Source organism: Prionailurus bengalensis, chromosome B3 (genome assembly GCF_016509475.1).
Source record: "Prionailurus bengalensis isolate Pbe53 chromosome B3, Fcat_Pben_1.1_paternal_pri, whole genome shotgun sequence".
NCBI lineage: Eukaryota > Metazoa > Chordata > Mammalia > Carnivora > Felidae > Prionailurus > Prionailurus bengalensis.
In genome coordinates, this window is record NC_057355.1 from 143,207,848 (window position 1) to 143,226,181 (window position 18,334).

At 60.8% G+C, this 18,334-nt stretch overlaps 2 protein-coding genes across 5 annotated transcripts in view; one reads left to right on the forward strand and one right to left on the reverse strand.

Moving 5' to 3' along the window:
* The window catches only part of SLC25A47 (solute carrier family 25 member 47), a 21,346-nt gene extending 13,025 nt beyond the window's left edge, over positions 1–8,321 (forward strand). For both annotated transcript variants that reach the window (XM_043557016.1, XM_043557017.1), the window contains exons 4-9: positions 2,364–2,508; positions 4,440–4,483; positions 4,810–4,881; positions 5,579–5,761; positions 6,855–7,167; positions 7,453–8,321. In XM_043557016.1, the coding sequence (XP_043412951.1) occupies positions 2,481–2,508; positions 4,440–4,483; positions 4,810–4,881; positions 5,579–5,761; positions 6,855–7,167; positions 7,453–7,733 (921 nt within the window). In that variant the 5' untranslated portion in view covers positions 2,364–2,480 and the 3' untranslated portion in view covers positions 7,734–8,321. The remainder of the gene's footprint in view (positions 1–2,363; positions 2,509–4,439; positions 4,484–4,809; positions 4,882–5,578; positions 5,762–6,854; positions 7,168–7,452) is intronic.
* Positions 8,322–10,990: 2,669 nt separating this feature from the next.
* Positions 10,991–18,334, reverse strand: part of WARS1 (tryptophanyl-tRNA synthetase 1) — a 31,637-nt gene continuing 24,293 nt past the window's right edge. For all 3 annotated transcript variants that reach the window (XM_043557033.1, XM_043557034.1, XM_043557035.1), the window contains exons 8-11: positions 18,151–18,263; positions 17,771–17,944; positions 13,363–13,503; positions 10,991–12,231 (exon numbers count right to left, since the gene is read on the reverse strand). In XM_043557033.1, coding sequence (XP_043412968.1) covers positions 12,070–12,231; positions 13,363–13,503; positions 17,771–17,944; positions 18,151–18,263 — 590 coding nt within the window. In that variant the 3' untranslated portion in view covers positions 10,991–12,069. The remainder of the gene's footprint in view (positions 12,232–13,362; positions 13,504–17,770; positions 17,945–18,150; positions 18,264–18,334) is intronic.

An 18,334-nucleotide genomic window follows, 5' to 3' on the forward strand; every position in this document is an offset into this window, starting at 1 on the left:
TCATCCATCACCCATCTATCACCCATCCATCTATCCATCCACCCATCCACGTGCCCACTCACCCCATCCACCCATCCACCCACCCATCCATCCATCCATCCATCCATCCATCATCCATCACCCTTCTATCACCCATCCATCCATCCATCCATCCATCCATCCACCCACCCGCCCACTCACCCCATCCACCCATCCATCCACCCACCCACCCATCCACCCACCCAACCGTCCGTCCATCCATCCATCCACCCACCCACGTGCCCACTCACCCCATCCACCCATCCATCTATCCATCCATCCATCCATCCATCCTTTGATCTGCCCATCCGTATTTCCAGCTGTCCATCCATCCACCCACCCACCCGTCCACCCACTGACTTGTTTCCTCGTGCATTTACTCACCCGGCCTCCCCAGGGTGCCTGTCCTCTGCTGGGTGCTGTGGGCTCAGAGACAAATCTGGCACAGCCCTGCCTGCCAGAAGCTCGCAGCTGGGTGGGGAACCTTCAGACCTGTCCCAGAGCAGCCTAAACAGCGAGGTGGCATGTTTTCTGTTTCTGCTGTGAGAGGGTAAAGTTTGGGCATGTTTGCTCGGGAGACAAAGGGCAGGTGAAACTTGGCTGCAGCGACTGAGAAAACACCTTCGTCTTGTATGTCACCGTCTTGGGCGGCCCTTCCCAATGCCGCCCACCCCCACGTACACACACCTTGTCCCCTCCCTGCTCTGCCCCTGTCCTCGGCACTCCCCGCTGTTTGGCAGCTTCCTCACCTCTGGGTTGTCTGTTCCCCGCTCCCCAGAATGTAAGAACCACGGGGCGGGGACTTTTGTCTGTGTGGTTATTGCTGTGGCCTCAGAACTGGGATTTGAATGCAAACAGCCTGGCCGCTAAGCAGACTCTGAGCTGTGTCTCTCTAAAGGCCAGGATGGGTGGCAGGATTGACCTGGGACGGGCTGCATTCTGCCCTTTGCCCTCTGCCTTGGTAGCTGCCACCACCAACCCGTCCCCCCTTCACCCTGCAATAGCTGGGCAGGCGGGGATGTGGCCCCGTCACACCCAGCCTGTTCAAGGTTGGTCTGCATCTGCCCATCAGAAGACAAGAAGACAGGTAGACACACAGTCCCTGACCTGAGGGCCACCTGGACCAGTCTGTCCGAACCCTGTGACATCACCACCTGCCCCTCTACCCGGGTCCCGCCAGCTTTCTGGTCAGCGGGACACTCACTTTGTGTGACCCTGGGCAAGTGCGTGGCCACCTCGAAGCGCTGCCCTGTGGTTCGTGTGGGAGCACATGCTGAGCCCCTGGGAGGGCCCGTGGGGTGACAGCCATGGGGGCAGAGGTCATGGGCCTCAGGGCCTGGCCCTCGGCATCCGAGAGGCACTGGTATTTCCAGAGTGTTCCATCACACCCAGCCCTGCCACTTGCTTGGCCTTGGACAGATCTCCCTTCTGGGCCTCGATGGCTCCATCTGTACAATGGGGACCATCGGCCCTGCTTCCCTCGGGGCTGTGATGAGGATCGTGTGAGCTGGCGGAGGAGGAGTGCTTGGGAAACCGTAAAGAGGGGTACGCTGCTGGGGGGCGGTCACTGTTTTTATAATGGTTGCAGACGATCTCTTGTTGGAGTGGCTTCCCCTTCAGGAGTGCCCTGGCTTAGTTAGAGGCCGGGCAGCAGCCCGGTCCCTAGCAGTGGGTCCATCAGGGCTTGGTCCCCACTCAGTCGGTGCTGGGCGCTGGGGACCGCGTGGAGGCAGACCTGGCCGGGCCCGGGGGAGCGGGAGACGGATGTGGGTGCACAGGGACAGTGAGGGACCAGGGCAGTGAGAAGCGCGTGGGGCAGACGCTGGGCTGTGACCCGCCTTTGCTCCCGGAGCGGGGATAGCCCTGCAGCCTGCCTGTGCCCGCCCCCACCCCCTCCTGCCAGCCGGAGCTGCGTGAGGACGGGGACCGGGTCTTATCAGCCTCAGCTCAGCCTCAGCTCCGGTGGTGTTTGTTGAACGAGTGAGGACGGAACTTGGAGGGCTCCTGGGCAGGAGCAATTCCAGGGGAGCTGGGGAGGCCCGAGGACACCATGAAGGGACAGGGTCAGCACAGCCCCATCCCTGGACCTCCTTGGAGGTGACTGGACGTGGCCTGGGGCCCAGCCCTGCAGGCATCATGGAAGTGAGCCTGCCACCTCCTGTGGCCTCTCCCATGTTTCCCTGACACCTGGGTCCTGAGGGCACTGGGACAAGGGTCCTTCGGGGGGTGGGGCGGGAGAGAGGCCAGCTCCCCGGCGCCTGGGTATGGGCATCGACCCGCATGGCCTCTGCCTTCGGGGCCACTGGTCAGCGGGCTCTTGTTTCCTGTCCCTCCCCCGGCCGCAGGTATTTAAGGTCCGCGAGGAGCCGGCCCAGTTGCTCTTGGGGCCACCCCAGTGGTGGTGCGGACCGCTGGCAGGCAGGCAGACCCCAGGACCTCCCCCCCACACCACCACACTGTCCATGGATTTTGTCGCTGGAGCCATTGGAGGTAACAGGCAGGGACAGGGGTACCAGGAGGGGCTGCGACGTCCTGTGGCCTGAGAGCAGGCTTCCCACAGCAGTGGGGCTTGAGGGGCCCCCGGAAGGGGTCAGGGCCCGGCGTGGGCCGCAGGTGCCGGGGGGAGGTGTGGGGACAGGAGTCTGTTCTGGCCTGGCTGTCTCAGCCTGGGAGGCGGACCGGCAGGTCTGGGGGTGGGGACACCCGGTGGGGGTGGGGGGGCAGGAGGTGGTCTCTCCCTGTGCCAGGGGGTCACCAGTGTGGTGAGGGATGGCTGAGCTGTGGGAAGGAACCAGAGGCCGGGGAGGTGTTTGAGGACAAACTGGCTTGGGTCTGGAAACTGGGGGTGGCGTGGAGGGGGAGAGGCCCCGCCGAGCCCTGGCCCCACCCGCTGGCAGGATGCATGTTGTCCCGGCCTTGCTGGGTTCCCAAACTATTTTCCTTTCTGGGGAAAGGGCTGATTGCGAAACACTAATCCCGAGAGATAACCGGCTTGTTAGGAGACAGGCTGGGAAGGGGCTTTCCCCCCGGCCTCTGGTCCTGCAAGCTGTGAGGCTATTTTGGGTGAGGCACCCTTGGCCTCGCTCGTCTTGGGAAACAGCCGTGGGTGCTGGTCGATGCTGCTGGGAACGGTGTGGGCTGTTCTTCTCCCATCAGGAGGGGACAGCAGTGCCGATCCAGGAAAGACTGGAGCCCTGACCTCACCAGCCACCTTTCTGAGGTCCTACCATGAGCTGGACCTGAGGCCGGCTGCTTCCCTGGATGTTGGCCCTCTAAGGAGGAGGCTCAGAGAAGGGGCTTGACTTGCCCAAGATCACAAAGCCAGGAAGGGCTCCCGAGTCCTGTATTTTCCCTCCAGGCCAGATCAGACGAGGGCCTTGTGGAGGACAGACATGACGTGTGTGAAGCAGCAGCAAAACCACGTGACAGGGGCTCTGATCAACATGGTTTCCGGCACGAAGGCAGGCCAGATACAGCGGTCAGGGAGGGCCCCAGACGAGAGGTCATGCTGTGGCAGGGCTTTGATGGATGAGTAGGAGTTTGGTGAGGTCTAGCTGTGTGAGGGTCAAGGAGGGTAATTCTAATCAAGTCATTCAGTCAGTCCTTTGCTTCACTTGCTTTGTTCATTCACTCATTCATTCATTCATTCATTCACTTTGTTCTTTCATTCACGCACATTTATTGAGTCCTGGGATGCCTAGTAAATAGGGCACAGCCCCCAGGTGCCTTATTGTCCTCAGATGCTCTCACCACCAGGCCACCTCTGGCCCCCAGGGTGTGTAATCCCAGGGGTCTGTGGCTCTCTGGCTTCTCCATGGTGGTTCTGGGGGCTTAGACATTGAGATCTGCTGTCAGGAAGGGAGAAAGGAACAGGATAGTGGCACCTGGCCCTTTGCGGAGAGAGCACCCTGGTCTAGGAAGCCTCATGTCCCAGTCTGTTCCATGCAGACTTGTGGTTCCAGGCGGTCCTTCACAGAGCCCTGGGTGACGTGGGCTTTCCCACCTGCCGGCCTTTGCTGGGTCCTTGCCTCTCCACACACACACCCTGCAGCCAAAGGCAGACAAACCCCTCACAGGCCTGAGGGCAAGAGCTGCCTGGCTGGGAGACGGGGCCCAGCCAGTGTCGGAGCAAAGACTCTTCCAAAACGTGACGCCGGGGGCGAGGCCGTGGAGCGTCTCGGGCTTTCGGAACGAGGCACCCCTGGGCCAAGACATGGAAGGAGAAGTTGCTAGCAGCTTGGCAGAAGCGACCTTACCTTCCGGAGCCTCAGTTTCCTTCTCTGTGTCAACACCGATATCAACGTTGATGAGACACGGCGTGGACGAGAAGCGTGGGGCTGCTCTCGGCGGGAGCCGGTCAGGGTTTGCCCCCCTCCTCACCTGCTCCTGCCCCTCACCCGGTTCATCTGGTTTCCTTCCAGGAGTCTGCGGTGTTGCTGTGGGCTACCCCCTGGACACGGTGAAGGTATGGTGACAGCCAGGCCCCCGCCGCCCACCCAAAAGCCCTTGGCTGGGATTAGGCTACCCTCCAAGTCTCCTGCTTCTATCCGTGGCCAGAACTTTCCGGCATGCTAATCAGACCAGCCCTCCCCATGCCCCTCAGGACCACGTCAGCCCCTCGTCTCACCTGTGCCTTAGGTCTCCTGTCTCACATGGGGGCTCCTGGTCCCCGCTCTGCCCACATTCAGCACGGCTCTGACGATCAAGGGGTTGGCTCTTCCCCTCTCCCAGGCTTACTGACCTTGTGCTAGGCCTGGAGCCACCTCTTCCTGAAGCCTGCTTCTCTCTCAGGTCAAGATCCAGACAGAGCCCAAGTACAGGGGCATCTGGCACTGCGTCTGGGACACGTATCGCCGAGAGAGGGTAGGCCTGGGGCCAGGGTAATGGGCAGGGGGACGTCAGGGCCTCAGACCCCCACCAGCCAGGGGATGCTGAACCCCATTCTGAGCTCTGTCACCTTCCAAATGGGGATGATTGTACCAACCTGCTGGGTTTCTGAGGACGAGAGTCAGGTGTCCAGCACACAGGAGGTGCTCAGAAGGAGGTCCTGCCTTCAGGAGAGGGCCCACAGGGGGCCTTTGAGGGTCAGGGAGGGACCCCGGAGTGTTTGCATTTCTGTCCCCTCCAGGCTGGGCATCCCTTGAAAGTGGCACCGGGTGGTCATTAGGTGTCCCCAGCGTCCAGCTCAGAGCCTGGTCCAGAGGAGGGACTCACGTGAACTTGGGGCTCGACGCTGGCCCAGGGGTTAACAAATGAAGCATGCCATCCCGCATCATCACCATCGTCACCGTCATCAAGTAGCTGCCCTAGTCCAGCCTAGCCCTCTGTCTCTTCAGTCCCTCACATAACCTCGAAAGTGGGGTAATACGATCCCCAGTTTACAGCTGGGGAAACCGAGGCCCTAGGCAGTAGGAGACTGGCCTGAGGTTCCCATGGCAAGGGAGGGCAGAGCAGGGGTGAGACCCAGTCTCGTTGGCCCAGGGCCCCTCTGGACGGCCCTCTTCCTGGCCGGGCCCCCAGCCTGATTTGGGCCCCCTGGTCCTGTCTGCCTGCCCTCCAGGTGTGGGGCTTCTACAGAGGCCTCTCGCTGCCCGTGTGCACCGTGTCCCTGGTCTCGTCCGTGTCTTTCGGCACCTACCGCCATTGCCTGGCACACATCTGCCGATTTCGGTATGGCAGCACGGACATCAAGCCCGCCAAGACTGACATCACGCTCTCGGGATTTGCCTCCGGCTTGGTCCGCGTGAGTGGCGGGGTGGCGGGGGCGGGGGGCGGAGTGGTGGGGACAGGGGGCCTCGGGACTGCGGGGTCAGGAGAGCCTGAGCCGGCCGCCTGAGAGGCCACCAAGCCCGGCAGGTGGGGAAACTGAGGCTCGGCGAGGGCAGAGACGGGGCGAAGGCTGGGGGCTGTGGCTGAGGGCTCAGTGGATTCTCGTTAGGCGAGTGACCTTGGGCAAGCTAGGGGATCTCTCTGAGCTTCTGTCTCTTCGTCAGTAAGAGGCATGGTGAAGAGCAAGTAAGGTTAGGAAGGGAAAGCCCCCAGCATGGAGTCTGACAGGTATGAGCGTCCAGAGGATGGTGGACGGTATCGTTAGTAATATTGTCATCAGTGATGTCCTGTTACTTACTAATGTCATTAAATGTCTACATTCAGTGTTATATTATTCTTACGTTAAATACCTACGTTAATTACGTAATACATAAAGGTCGTTAACATATTAATTCTGTGATACCTGCACGAAACTGTCCCACATATTTACCGAACACCTACTGTGCGCTGAGCCCACTCTGTGCTAGCAGAGTTGTGTTGCTCAGGCACAAGCATTGACTCTGAACCCTGCTGCACTGTGACTGCTGGGCCAGCTGGAGGCTACTTTTTTTTTTTGGTTTTAATTATTATTATTATTACTTAGATGTTTACTTATTTTTGAGAGAGAGAGAACAGAGCACGAGCAGGGGAGGGGCAGAGAGAGACGGAGAGACAGGATCCGTAGCAGGCTCCGGGCTCCGAGCTGTCAGCACACAGCCCGACATGGGGCTCGAACCCACGAACTGCGAGCTCATGACCTGAGCCGAGGTCGAACGCTTAACCGATTGAGCCACCCAGGCGTGCCCCCCCGCCTTTTAAAAAATGTTATTTATTTTATGTTAAATGTTTATTTATTTTTGAGAGAGAGAGACAGAGTGCAGCAGGGGAGGGGCAGAGAGAGAGGGAGCCAGCTGGAGGCTTCTGGAGGCCGGGCCCCCGATGCTGCTGTGGGCAACAGGAGGCTACCGGAGGCCAGGTCCGGGGGCGGAGCGGTGGGCACCCCCTTATCTCTGCCACTTCTGCTCCAGGTGTTCCTGACCTCGCCCACCGAGGTGGCCAAGGTCCGCCTGCAGACGCAGACACAGCAGCGGCGCCCCTCGGCCTCGTGGCCCTCGGCCGCGCCCCCCGCGTGTCCCGCGCCCCCCGCGAGTTCGGGGCCTGGGCCCAAGTACCGAGGACCTCTGCACTGCCTGGCCACGGTGGCCCGTGAGGAGGGGCTGCGGGGCCTCTACAAGGGCAGCTCGGCCCTGCTCTTCCGGGACGGCCACTCCTTCGCCACCTACTTCCTGTCCTACACCATCCTCTGCGAGCAGCTCACCCCCACGGGCCGCAGCCAGCCAGGTGAGGGGGGGCCGGGACCTGGGAGGTGGCAACTGAGGCCGGGAGAGGAGGCGTGGACGAGGTGGTGCCAAACGGGGCGCCACGGCGCCTCCCAGGGTGGGGGCCGCGGCGCCCTCCACCCCAAGAGGTGGGCCAGACCCGCCGCGTGGCTTCGCGCGGGTCGCGGTGGTGGGGGGAGCCCCGGGCTGCGTTACGGCGGGGCCCCTGCGCGGGGGGGCCCCGCTGGCCCTCCTCCGCGTCCCCGTCCGGTTGGCGGCCGGGGCACTGGTGGGTCTCTCCCTGCAGATGTGCTGGGCGTGCTGGTGGCCGGGGGCTGTGCCGGGGTCCTGGCCTGGGCCGTGGCCACACCCATGGACGTGATCAAGTCGCGCCTGCAGGCGGACGGCCAGGGCCAGCGGCGCTACCGGGGCCTCCTGCACTGCGTGGTGAGCAGCGTTCGGGAGGAGGGGCCGCGGGTCCTCTTCAAGGGGCTGACGCTCAACTGCTGTCGTGCCTTCCCCGTCAACATGGTGGTCTTTGTCACCTACGAAGCCGTGCTGGGGCTCACCCGCGGCCTGTCCACCTAGCTAGTCCCCGCGCCCCAGGGCCGGCCCGCCGGCGGCTTGCAGACGTCTCGTAGCTGGAGGTGGCGGAGGAGAGTGTGGGGGTCTGGGCCCCGTTGAGCCACCACCCGGTGGCCGGAGTCAGCCGTGCCTGGGGCTTTGCTCACCCAGCTACGGACCACGAGGAGGTTCAGGGGCCCCTCTGCCATCAGCCTGGGGCTGGCTTGAGGGTCTCGTGAGCCAGGGAGGAGTGAGCCTCTTGGAGGAGGACATCTGTCACGCGCGGTCGTTTGAACGTTTGGTCAGTTGGTCGTTCCAGCTTCCCCGGGGCCTCTCCCTGCCGCCTGTGTCTTCGGAGCACCCCTGCACCTCCGTCCACTCACCCAGTGTCTGCTGGCCATCGTCCCCGCCAGGCCCCCGCTCAGCTCTCCTCTGGTGAGCGCCTATGCACCCGCCTGCTTGCTCCCCTGCGCCGGGCTGCGCAGAGAGGGCACTGCCCGGACGGCCATGACCAGCTTGGTGCCAGACCCGCTCACACACCCTTGCTCTGCTGGGAGATCCCCGAGACTCCGCGGGGAGCTGTTGACAATAAAATGTTTTTGTTTGAATGTGCTCAGTGGTGCTGCTCCATGGTCTGTGGGGCGGGTGACTGGCTCCTCCCCAGAGGCCAAGCCTCCACCCTTGTGTGGCCGTCGTTCCCACTATGCAGATGGGCACACTGAGGCCCAGCACGCTGGCTGGCTCCACTCCCTGCGCCTTTGGGGCACCGAGCCCTGCCACAGGGGGCCATTCAGCTTTCAGCATGAGGACTGACCCCCCCCCCCCCCCCGCAAACCTACCCCTTTCTGGCCCCTCCGCTGCCGGGACATCTGGCTGTGAGCCACCTTTCCGTGGGGGCCTGGAGGAGGGAGGGGTGGGTGTGTCCTGGATGCCAGGTACCTGACACAGGTCACCACGCAGCCTGGCGGCAGGTGAGGAAACAGCTCCGAGAGGGAGGTGTGGGGGGACTCGCGCCTGCACTTTTGAAGCCCTCTTGTCCGCCCCGCGTGGCTTCCGGTAGTGAGTGGCCCTCAGGGGTGGGGCTGGCAGGTGGAGCCCTCTGGTGAAGCCAGCCAACACCTGCCTCGATGACACTACTCACAGACACTGGCCTTGAGCGTGTGTCTGCCCCGAAAAGACCTCTTGTGTTCTGCTTCCGGGACACACGGGTGGGCCCTCCCAGCCTGCTCCTGTCACCCTGAGCCAAGTAGTTGCTTACATTGCATTCTCTGCCAGGAACACGCTTCCCCCTCCTCTGCCCGGCTGACTCGGCACCCCCAGCACCACCTCCTTCGGGAAGCTCTCCCTGCCCGACCTGGGCTGCTTTTTAGGCCCCCACAGGACCCTGGCTCCTCGTTTGGTCTCTCATCCGCCCCCCACCCCCGACACCCCACTCCACCCGAGACTGTGAGCCGCCTGAGGGCAGCACATGTCTGATGTGGACTCCATCCAGCACAGGGCCGAGCACATAGTAGGTGCTCAGCGGGGGTGTGGAATGAGCGGATGATCCCGCAGTAGGTTCCTGGAAGTTCACCCAGCTTCAAGGTGCGGAGGCTCTAGGGAAACGGTGCCCCGAACGCAAGATGATCCGTCAAAACCCAGACCCTGTGTCCGCTTTTGGCGGGAAGACCACTAGAAGCACCCGTTTATTTGCTTTGGCCTCGGAAGGACAGTCGTCGGCAGTGCTCCCGGCAGCCGGGGAGCGTGGGGACCCTGGTCCCCGAGCAGCCGGCCCCGCCCGTGGCGGGGAAGTCGCTTTGCAGGAGGGTCTGGTCCGCGGTGGTCCTCAGGCTCTCTACAACTGCTAGGTGACATGGCCCTTCGGACCCGGCCCCGAATTTCAGAAATGGGGAAGAGAAGGTGGGCCCAGCTGGGTCTTACCCTAACCGTGGCCACCTCGACAAAGTCCAGGCTGCACTGGAAGTTTCAAGTGGGAGGCGCGGGGTGGTCCCCCCGGGACCCCCTCCGCCGGGTGCTCACGGGAGAATCCAGGGCTCTGGGAAGGGCCACGGGCAGAACGCCCCGGGAGAGCGGCAGTCTGCTGGCGGGGAGCCCCCTTCTCGTTCTCGCTCTGACGTGCGCTCTGGAGTGTGTGTTCCCTAAAATATATATATATTTTTTAGCAAAATGTGGGTGCCGGAGGGGCAGTGGCCCTTAACAGCAGTGACCACTGGGTGAGTCACCTGACCTCTGACCCACGGTACTGCTCCCAAGAACCGAACGTGAGGTATGGCCGCTCTGGTTTTACAGGGGAGGGGGTGGGGGTCCCCAGAGGTCAGGAGGCCTGCCCGAGGTCCCACAGCCTAGGTGGGGAGGAGCTGGCCTGTGAGGGGCCACAGCCTGTCCTGTCTACGGCCCCCACACTCCCCCAGTGCTCTGCCGCCTTGGCGACTTCACACGCGGCCCCTCGTTTTAGCCTCATGGCACACCTGTGACGTGGGTGCAAGGGGGTAACGAGAGGTCGTGTGGTTGCGGAGGGCCACACGGCCGTGCCCTCCTCTGTGGCGGCTCGCCCCACTGGCCGCAGCCGGCCGAGACGGGGCCGGGGACTCTGGCCAGCAGGAGTCGGGTCGGGTGGGGGGCGGGGAGGGAGACGGGTGAGGTCGTACCACACACCGGTACCAGGGTGGGACCCTCGGCGCCCTCGTTGGTGACACGGCCCCTCTGCGTGTGTGTGGAGACAGCAAATAAGAGGCTGGACGGGCCTGCCGAGTCGCAACTCAGCGTGTGGCCTCGGACGAGCCCCACTGCCCTCTCTCTTAGGCCCTGTTTCCCCCCCCCCATGAGGATGGGCGGGGGGAGGGCTCCAGGCTCCATTCCGGCAGGGCCGGCCCAGCTTACCGCCCAGCTCCCGCTCCACCGGCACTGCCACCGCCCACCCCATGGCCGCTCCCTTGTCCGCGGGGTGAGGACAGCCACCGGCTGGGGCATCTCCACTGCGTGACGGCCAGCACCGCCGCTCGCGGGGACACCGCCGTGCGACAGCCAGCACCAGGGTGGCCACCGAGGGCTAGAAACCAGGCAGACGGGCTACCTTCCGGCCCACTCCTGGGAGCCTGCATCCCAGCGCCAAGGGGATTTTCTGTCTGTGTCTCCGCCCCACGTCACCCCCTGGTGGGACCCCGGGACGCAAGGGCCACCCTCGGAGAGGCCTCCGCCGTTGGCGGCAGGCGCAGCACGGCCCTGGGCCTGACGCGGGCCTGCTTGCTCCTCAAACCCCAGACACGGCACCGAGACACAGGCAGGACTGAAGCAAGTTTATTCACGCCAACGAGTGACATGAGGGAGTGGACCCTGTGCCTCCAGGAAGGACAGACACCTCAACCAAGGGCTTTCCCTGAGATAGGTCTTCCGCTTTTCCGAAACTATACAGGGCGCACGGTTCAACAGGCCTCCCGTGGACGCGCCGCCGAGGGCCGTGAGGGCGGCTGCACGCGGTCTAGCTACATCCACCTGCCCCAGGGCACTGCTCTGTGCAGAGAGACTTCCACGCCAATCAAGTGTCAAAACAAAAGGATCTGCAAAGACAACAGACCCCTCAGCCCCGGGCACCGTCAGTGCGAAGCAGCCAGCGGCTTTCAGCGTGGAGTGTCAGGGTTACTTGGTGGGGACGAAGTATTAGTACGCTCAGGGAAAAGCATGATTGCTGGAGTGTGGTGCATGCACGGTCTGGAGTGTGGTAAGTGAACTGGAGAGTCTTGCCCACAGAAGACTCAATTTAATAAACACTGGCCAACCTGGGCCAATGAAGAGCAGCCTTCAAGCTGGGAGCTCTCTTAGCCAAACGGACAGCAAAGCTTTTAGCTGGCGATTCTTTTACATTTTGGGGGGCACGGGGGAAATACATCTGTGCCCGTTAAACTTCCCACATAGACTTTTCGAAGCACGTCTCACTCTATGATCGTGACGTTCTGACTGCAGATACGTATGCACGCTCCACATTCGTTCACAGAGCAGGTTCGGAGAGTAGGCTGGGAACCCGCAGGACGTTTTCAATGGCAGCTGTCCTGTGGACCCGACAGGCTGCCCCCTGTCGGGGGCAGACCCCCAAAGGTCTCACCTCTGGGGGCTGCTCTGTGGGAGAGACTCCAGCTGGACTGTCCGACCACGAAACGTTAGCTGGCACCCAATCCCCAAGGGTTTTGCCGCAAGAGACAGAAAGGAGGGCATCACAGGAAGAAACAGTATGGATACACACACAGGGCTTACAGATTCCAGGCCAGGAATTACCGTGTGACAGAGCCTACGGATAGCGGTGATTCGATTGGGCTGGGATTACTGGTAAATTACATCTCTTTTATAAGCGTGTATAAAACGAATGTTACTGAAAGTCGTAGGACAGCTTCCGGGGAGTCATGAACTCTTTCACGATCTCGTCCGTGACCTCCTTGCGCCTGGCCTGGTGTTCGGCGATCAAGGGCTGCAGAACCTCTATGAGGATCTTCTTGAGCTCACCGGTGAGCATGGCTCCACTCGTGTAGTCCTGCCCGGAGGGAGACAGACCGCGGTGAGACACGGCTGCACGTGCCCGGCTCACCCACGCGGGGCCCGGTGCACGGGGGGCGCTCGGCAGAACAAGAACCTGCAACTTAAACTGCGCGTTACGCCCCGCCTGACGAGTGGCCACAACCCGCCACTCGCCCCACCCGCCCTCCTCTCTGGGCGGCAGGACTCCAGGCCGAACGACGACCGTTCCCTTCAGCTTTACCAGCTTTTCTAAATCTTTGCTGACTCTCTTTTCATTTAACTGTGAAAGGAGGACGTGCTCACTGAGCGAACTTGACACAAAGTACACAGTAGCAGCAAAGGTGGAGGAAACTCCCCTGCAGAGCCAGCACCCAGCAGCCGAGAGGCACTGCCATCCTGGCGTGTTTCCTCCTAGATTCTTAACTTTAAGAATAGCTGATCTCACTGCATTTCCAGTCTGGTAACTGCGATCACTGTCACGGGCACGTTGTCCGTGTCACTGCAAACTCGTGCCTGCGTGATCACCCGTCCTTCCCGGTCAGCGTCCCTTCTGCTGTACAGTCTGCTGTGAACTTCCTGCTATGATCAGTGTTAAACATCTTTGTATGGAGAGCTCTTTCTTATTCGGGACTACTTCCTTGCAAAAGATTCCAGGGCCTGGAAAACCTAAGACAAAGGCTACGGACATTCCCTGGGCTCTTTCTTCACGTTTCTCAGCAAACTGCTCGCGGAGAGGCCGTGCCGCGAACACTCGACTCACCCGCGTGGGCCTCGAAGCATCTGCAAACACCACAGCAACACAAACCTGCTAACTCGGTGGGGAACTATTTTAACTCCGATGCTGTCTTGTGTGAACCTATCTAGACAGATTCCGTAGCGTCCAGTAAGAGCAGACCTGTGTGTGTGGGAACCACACCGCACTCAGTGCTTTCTCTTCCACGAACTACCCGTTATGAGGCTTCCTACATGTGGTTAAAGCAGATGGACCTCCTCAGTTTTCATCTCGTCTCGGCTGAGCGCCTGTCCCCGAGGCCTAGGGCCCTGAGAGGCTCCGACCCCCGTAAGCTTGGCTGCCACCCCCCTCCCCCCCGCCACGGCCCCTATGACAGAGCCGGGGACCGCTGGACCTTGCGGCCTGTGGTCCCACCTTCCTGATCTGCTCGAGCCTGTCATCGTCCTCGAGGAAGAAGGTCAGGTACATGAAGGACACGTCCACGTCACAGTTGCCTCCAAACTCCCTGTGCTCCTCGACGGTGTCTCTCCCTCCGGAAAATGCGTGTTTGTTGACCTGCACCAGTAAGAGCACAGAGATGCTGGTTGGTTTCGGCCGCCCCGCGTGTGGAAACTGGCTGCGAGCCGAGGGTGGTGGTCGGGCCAGTGACTGCCTTCTGCCCCATCAGGTCCCAGATGGAGGGAGGCTGGGGTTCACCGTCGGGAGGAGGAGCCCCACGAACTGTCCCTCCCCGTCCATCAAGCCCGGGTATGTGCCGGCGGGGCTGACTGGAGAGGAGTGTGGGTGGGGATTAGCTCTGGTCCCCCCGACCCCAAGAGACAGAACAGAGCTGGGAAAGCCAAAGCTTTCCCCAAAGTGGGGAGGGGCGGCCTACAGTTCTCCGGTGACGAGCAGCCACCAGCCACCTTCAGAGTGAAAGAGGCCACCACGGAAGGGGGGCTGCTGCCTTCACCGTGTGGAAGAGAGAGTGGGAGCCACAAGAATGGGGCTAGTAAGAGAGAGCAGAGCCCACAAGAAGCACAGAGGCAGAGAGCGCCTGCAGCAGCCCCACCTAAAGATACGCAGTTTCAGGAACTGAAGACAGACTCGGAAACGAACAAAAATGGTTTTTTTGGAATCGCTGAAGATAATCTTGGGAGAAATCAGGGCCAAGAGACGAGAGAAGACAAGTTAAAGAGGACAAATTTTCCTCAACCTTCTTTCCACAAACATTTGAAACCTGCTATGTACAAATGTCACCCTGTTTTTTTTTTTAATGTTTATTTATCTTTGAGAGAGAGAGAGGGAGAGTGAGTGAGCGTGAGCAGGGGAGGGGCAGAGAGAGAGGGAGACACAGAAGTGGAAGCAGATTCCAGGCTCCAGCTGTCAGCGCAGAGCTCGATGCGGGGCTCGAACTCATGGGCCGCGAGATCATGACCTGAGCCAAAGTCAGACGCTTAACCAACTGAGCCATCCAGGTGGCCTGTCACCCTATTTTTCTTTGATGGGGAAAAGGGGGGCAGTGCTGACAGTTTCTATGTTGAGATGTTTACCCCTTCTCCCCAGGACCGCAGGGCAGATTACTGACTGGACGCCATGAACAAGGAGCAGTGGGGACATCAGGGGCAGAGGCTCTTCCGTCACCAGGGAGTCAGGGACACCCACTCCCGCTGGTGGTGGCCGCTAAGCTAAGCTCTCTGGGAGAGCGGGACCTGCCCTGTGCCCTGCGCAAGGGGCAACTGGTGAGGGGTAGATGCTGGCGGGTGGGTTGCGGGGAGGAAAAATGAAGACAAGTGCGGGTTCGTCTTTCCTCTTTTTCACAAAAAAGACCAAGTTATAAAACAAAATCAGTGCAAGCAAACTGCAAAAGCTATTGAAGATACAAAATAAGCAAAAAGAGCACACGGTAGTGGGTTCTCCTGAGGTCTGGTGCCCTCGGGTAGGCGCTGGGGGTCTCATGGGGTCACGGGTCTGGGGCAGCCCCTGCCTGCACGGGCATCTTCCTGTGTTCAGACTCCTGGGCCACGCCAGGCCACTGCTGGGCCTTAGGGAAGACACTCGAGTGCCAGGACGTAAGTCTTGGGGACAGCATTCCCCAGGCTCCACGGGGTGGTTTTAAAGGTGACAGTTCCCAGTCCCCGTCTGAGAGGAAGAGGAGGAAAGGCGTGTTTGCCGCATGTTTTAGGAGATGCATGGGGAACACCCGCCTCCTGTGTGCTACTCCTCCCTGGGCAGGGCCTCGTCCAATGATGGCACACAGGCGTGCCTTCGTTATCACGTTAGTTAACCCCGACAACCCAATGACCTCGGCACTTCATGGATGATAATGAGGTGCCGTGTCAAGGACCTGCGGTATGTGGCAGTGAACGGCAGAGCCGGGCTGACCCTCCCCAGGACACCAGACCTCTGAGAGTGGCTTAAGTTTGCCTGCTGTGGGCCTGGCCAGTCCTCAGCACCACTGGGGCCTTGCTCATGGGAAGCCAGCAGGAAAACGGGTTTGTGTTAGGGTGGAGAGCAGCCTTGGTTGTGGCGACCAGAATGCAGCTGTCAGGATCCAACATGACAGAAGCAGGTGAGACGTACCAAAACCATGGGATTTTTGCTATAAGAGGAACCTCACTAGTGAGGACGTCTGAGTTGAAGGATGGGGGAACTTGACTCAACCACCGAGCTCTGACAGCCAGTGAACTCTGGCTGCTACGATCCTACGGGAGAGGGGAGCTGGCCTGCAGGAGCCCCAGGCACAGGGCAGAGAAGGGCCACTGAATGTCCGCCCCAGAGCCAGAGGCCAGTCTGGGAGTATGCACTAAACGGGTCTTGTTAGCAGAAATCACAAGCGGGGGGGGGGGGGGGGGGGGGGGGGGGGGGGGGGGGGGGGGGGGGGGGGGGGGGGGGGGGGGGGGGGGGGGGGGGGGGGGGGGGGGGGGGGGGTGGCCGGGCTGGCAAACCGTATTACAGACACTCATCCCGGAAGAGGGGCTTCCACACCCCAAGGCCACCTGCAGGAAGGAGGGTCTGACTCGGTGGGCTCTGGCGGGGCCCTGCAGCAGCTTGGGAAAGGCCTGTTTTGGCCTGTACTACAAAGGAGTCGTCCAACCATTCAGTTTTTGAACTAAATCCTTAAATTCAGGCAGCACGTGTATGATCTCACGTAAGCCTGGTCTCAAGGCTATGAAATCGGTACGGCTGCTCCCACTTCCCAAATGACTCCCCTGGACGGCGAGGTCACTCGCTAAGTGGCAGGGCCCAGAAAGCCTGGGGCTCCTGACTCTAGGTTACGGGAGGGGCCCATGCACTGGGGGAGCTGGGCACCGGTGCCGACCCCACCACTCCCCAGCTGTGTGGACGGAAGAAGCGGCCTGGCCCCTGAGTCTTGATTTCCTTGCCTACAAAATGGTCACGGCCTCCCTGGGTGGTTGTCAGGACTGAGATCACAGATGTCAACACGTGGCGGGTGATGCCGCAGCCGAACCGCCGTGTCCCCAGCTCGTCTACTGCAGTTATTCTCAGGAGGGCTGGAGCACATGCCCCCACCCTGGCTCGTGTGGAGCTTCGGATTCGGGAGTGGAAGGTGGGCTTGGGCACTGAGAACGAGGGCTAGCCTGCCCTGTCTGCCCCACGGGCCGCTCACAACCCTGGTGGCCTCTGCAGCTGTGTGCTTTCTGACCCCGTGCTCACTGCCCATCCAGCCCTCAGGGTCCTTAATGGTCCCCAAGTTAATGAAAAATGCCCCAGACCCATAAATGACTTCTTTAAAACAACGCAGAACCAAACAAGATGACTTCTCCTCTGGAGAAAAGAGGAGCCTCCCTCCCTCCCCTGAACTCCATGCTCTGGAACTTCCAGCCAGTAGTGAAAGCAGACAAAAAACCCCCGAGTACATCAGCTTCCAACAGAGGGGGTAGAACTGACGGCACCCATTTCCTGGAAGAGGGTTTTGCCATTAAGGGTTTCCCGTTGTCAACTAGAACCCGCTAGGGACCCCACGAGGGTCAGGGCGGGCAGTGACTCAGAGGGTGGCGTTACGTGCCTCAAACAGTTTGGGTCAATCCCGCTGTAATCTTCCAACCTGCAAACACTCACTGGATTCCAAATAAAACGTTCACTGCTTTGTGGGACAAGAGGGGACTGTACCCCTACAGGCATTTCAGCACTGGGCAACAGAAGCAGGGCCCTGGAAAATACAAAAACTCCTTACTCTGGTTTCCTTGGTGCGTCAACACCAAACGCTTAATGAGCGCCTGCTGCGCGCCGGGCCGGACACAACCGTCCTGTCGAAGGGCACCCACCCACGTCGGGTCTCCGTGAGAATGTGCGGCCCCTGCACCCCACCCTGGTCGTGGCCGCTCACAGGCCAGGCCAGGCGGCACTCTGATGGTTTCTGAGGTGGAAGCCTGGTCAAGCCGGTCATCCCTCTGGCCTTCATCCCTCTCGTTCCTCTAAGAGGAAGTCACCACTACCTCCCAGTGAGAAACAGAAACAGAAAATGTAAGGCACCTGGTCCGTTCCTGGAATACGGCTGGTGTGCAGAAACGCACTAACGCGTTTCCTATTGTTTGTTTACTTTAAAGAAAACCCCTTGGGCACGGTGCTGGTGGGCAAGTGGAAAAGAGAAAAGGAAGAAAAATCCCCACTTCTGCCTAAACAGAACGACACAAACAAAACAAATTCAGCTGATGTCCGGGGATGGGGACAGGTTGCCGCGCGCTTGCAGGCGGCAGTTATGGACCCCTGAACCCAGGACGCCAGAAGGACAGTCCCGCCACCGTGTGCATGCCTGTGTCTCTCTCGGGCGCGGTCTACTGTGTGCACGGGCTGCCCCTGCACTCTGGGCAGTGCTCACCTTGGTCTTGATCTGCTTGGCGGTGTCTGTGAGGAAGATGGAAGAGTTGGGGTCGCTGGCGCTCATCTTGGTCTGGGCCCCTTGGAGGGCGGGGAAGAAGGTCGAGTGCAGCAGGGCTGGTTTGGGGTAGCCGATCCTGGGGGCGACGTCTCTTGTCATCCTGAAGTAAGGATCCTACGGGGCGAGAGGGGCCTCTGAGGACAGTGGGCAGAGAGGGGCTGGCCGTCAGCCCGTGAGCAGCACCCTCGTGGCCTCCAGGGACGCTCCCGAGCTCCCAGCTAGCTAGCAGAATCGCCCCCCACCCAACACCTCTTAAAACCTCCTTTCCCATCAAAGGGTGCAGCGCCCCAGACCAAGAACGCTTTGCTCTGCCTGCCGACCTGGTCGATGGCACACGGGATGAGGCACTGGACGTCTGTCTTGTCTCCGAAGATCTGAGGGAATGAGTTGCTGAAGGAAGGAGCGGCCTGGATGGCAGGAAAGCTGATCTTTCCTGAAAGTGCCAACAAAATATTTTTACACAGGATGCCAACTCCTGTTCTGGTTCATTCACCCAGCGAAAGG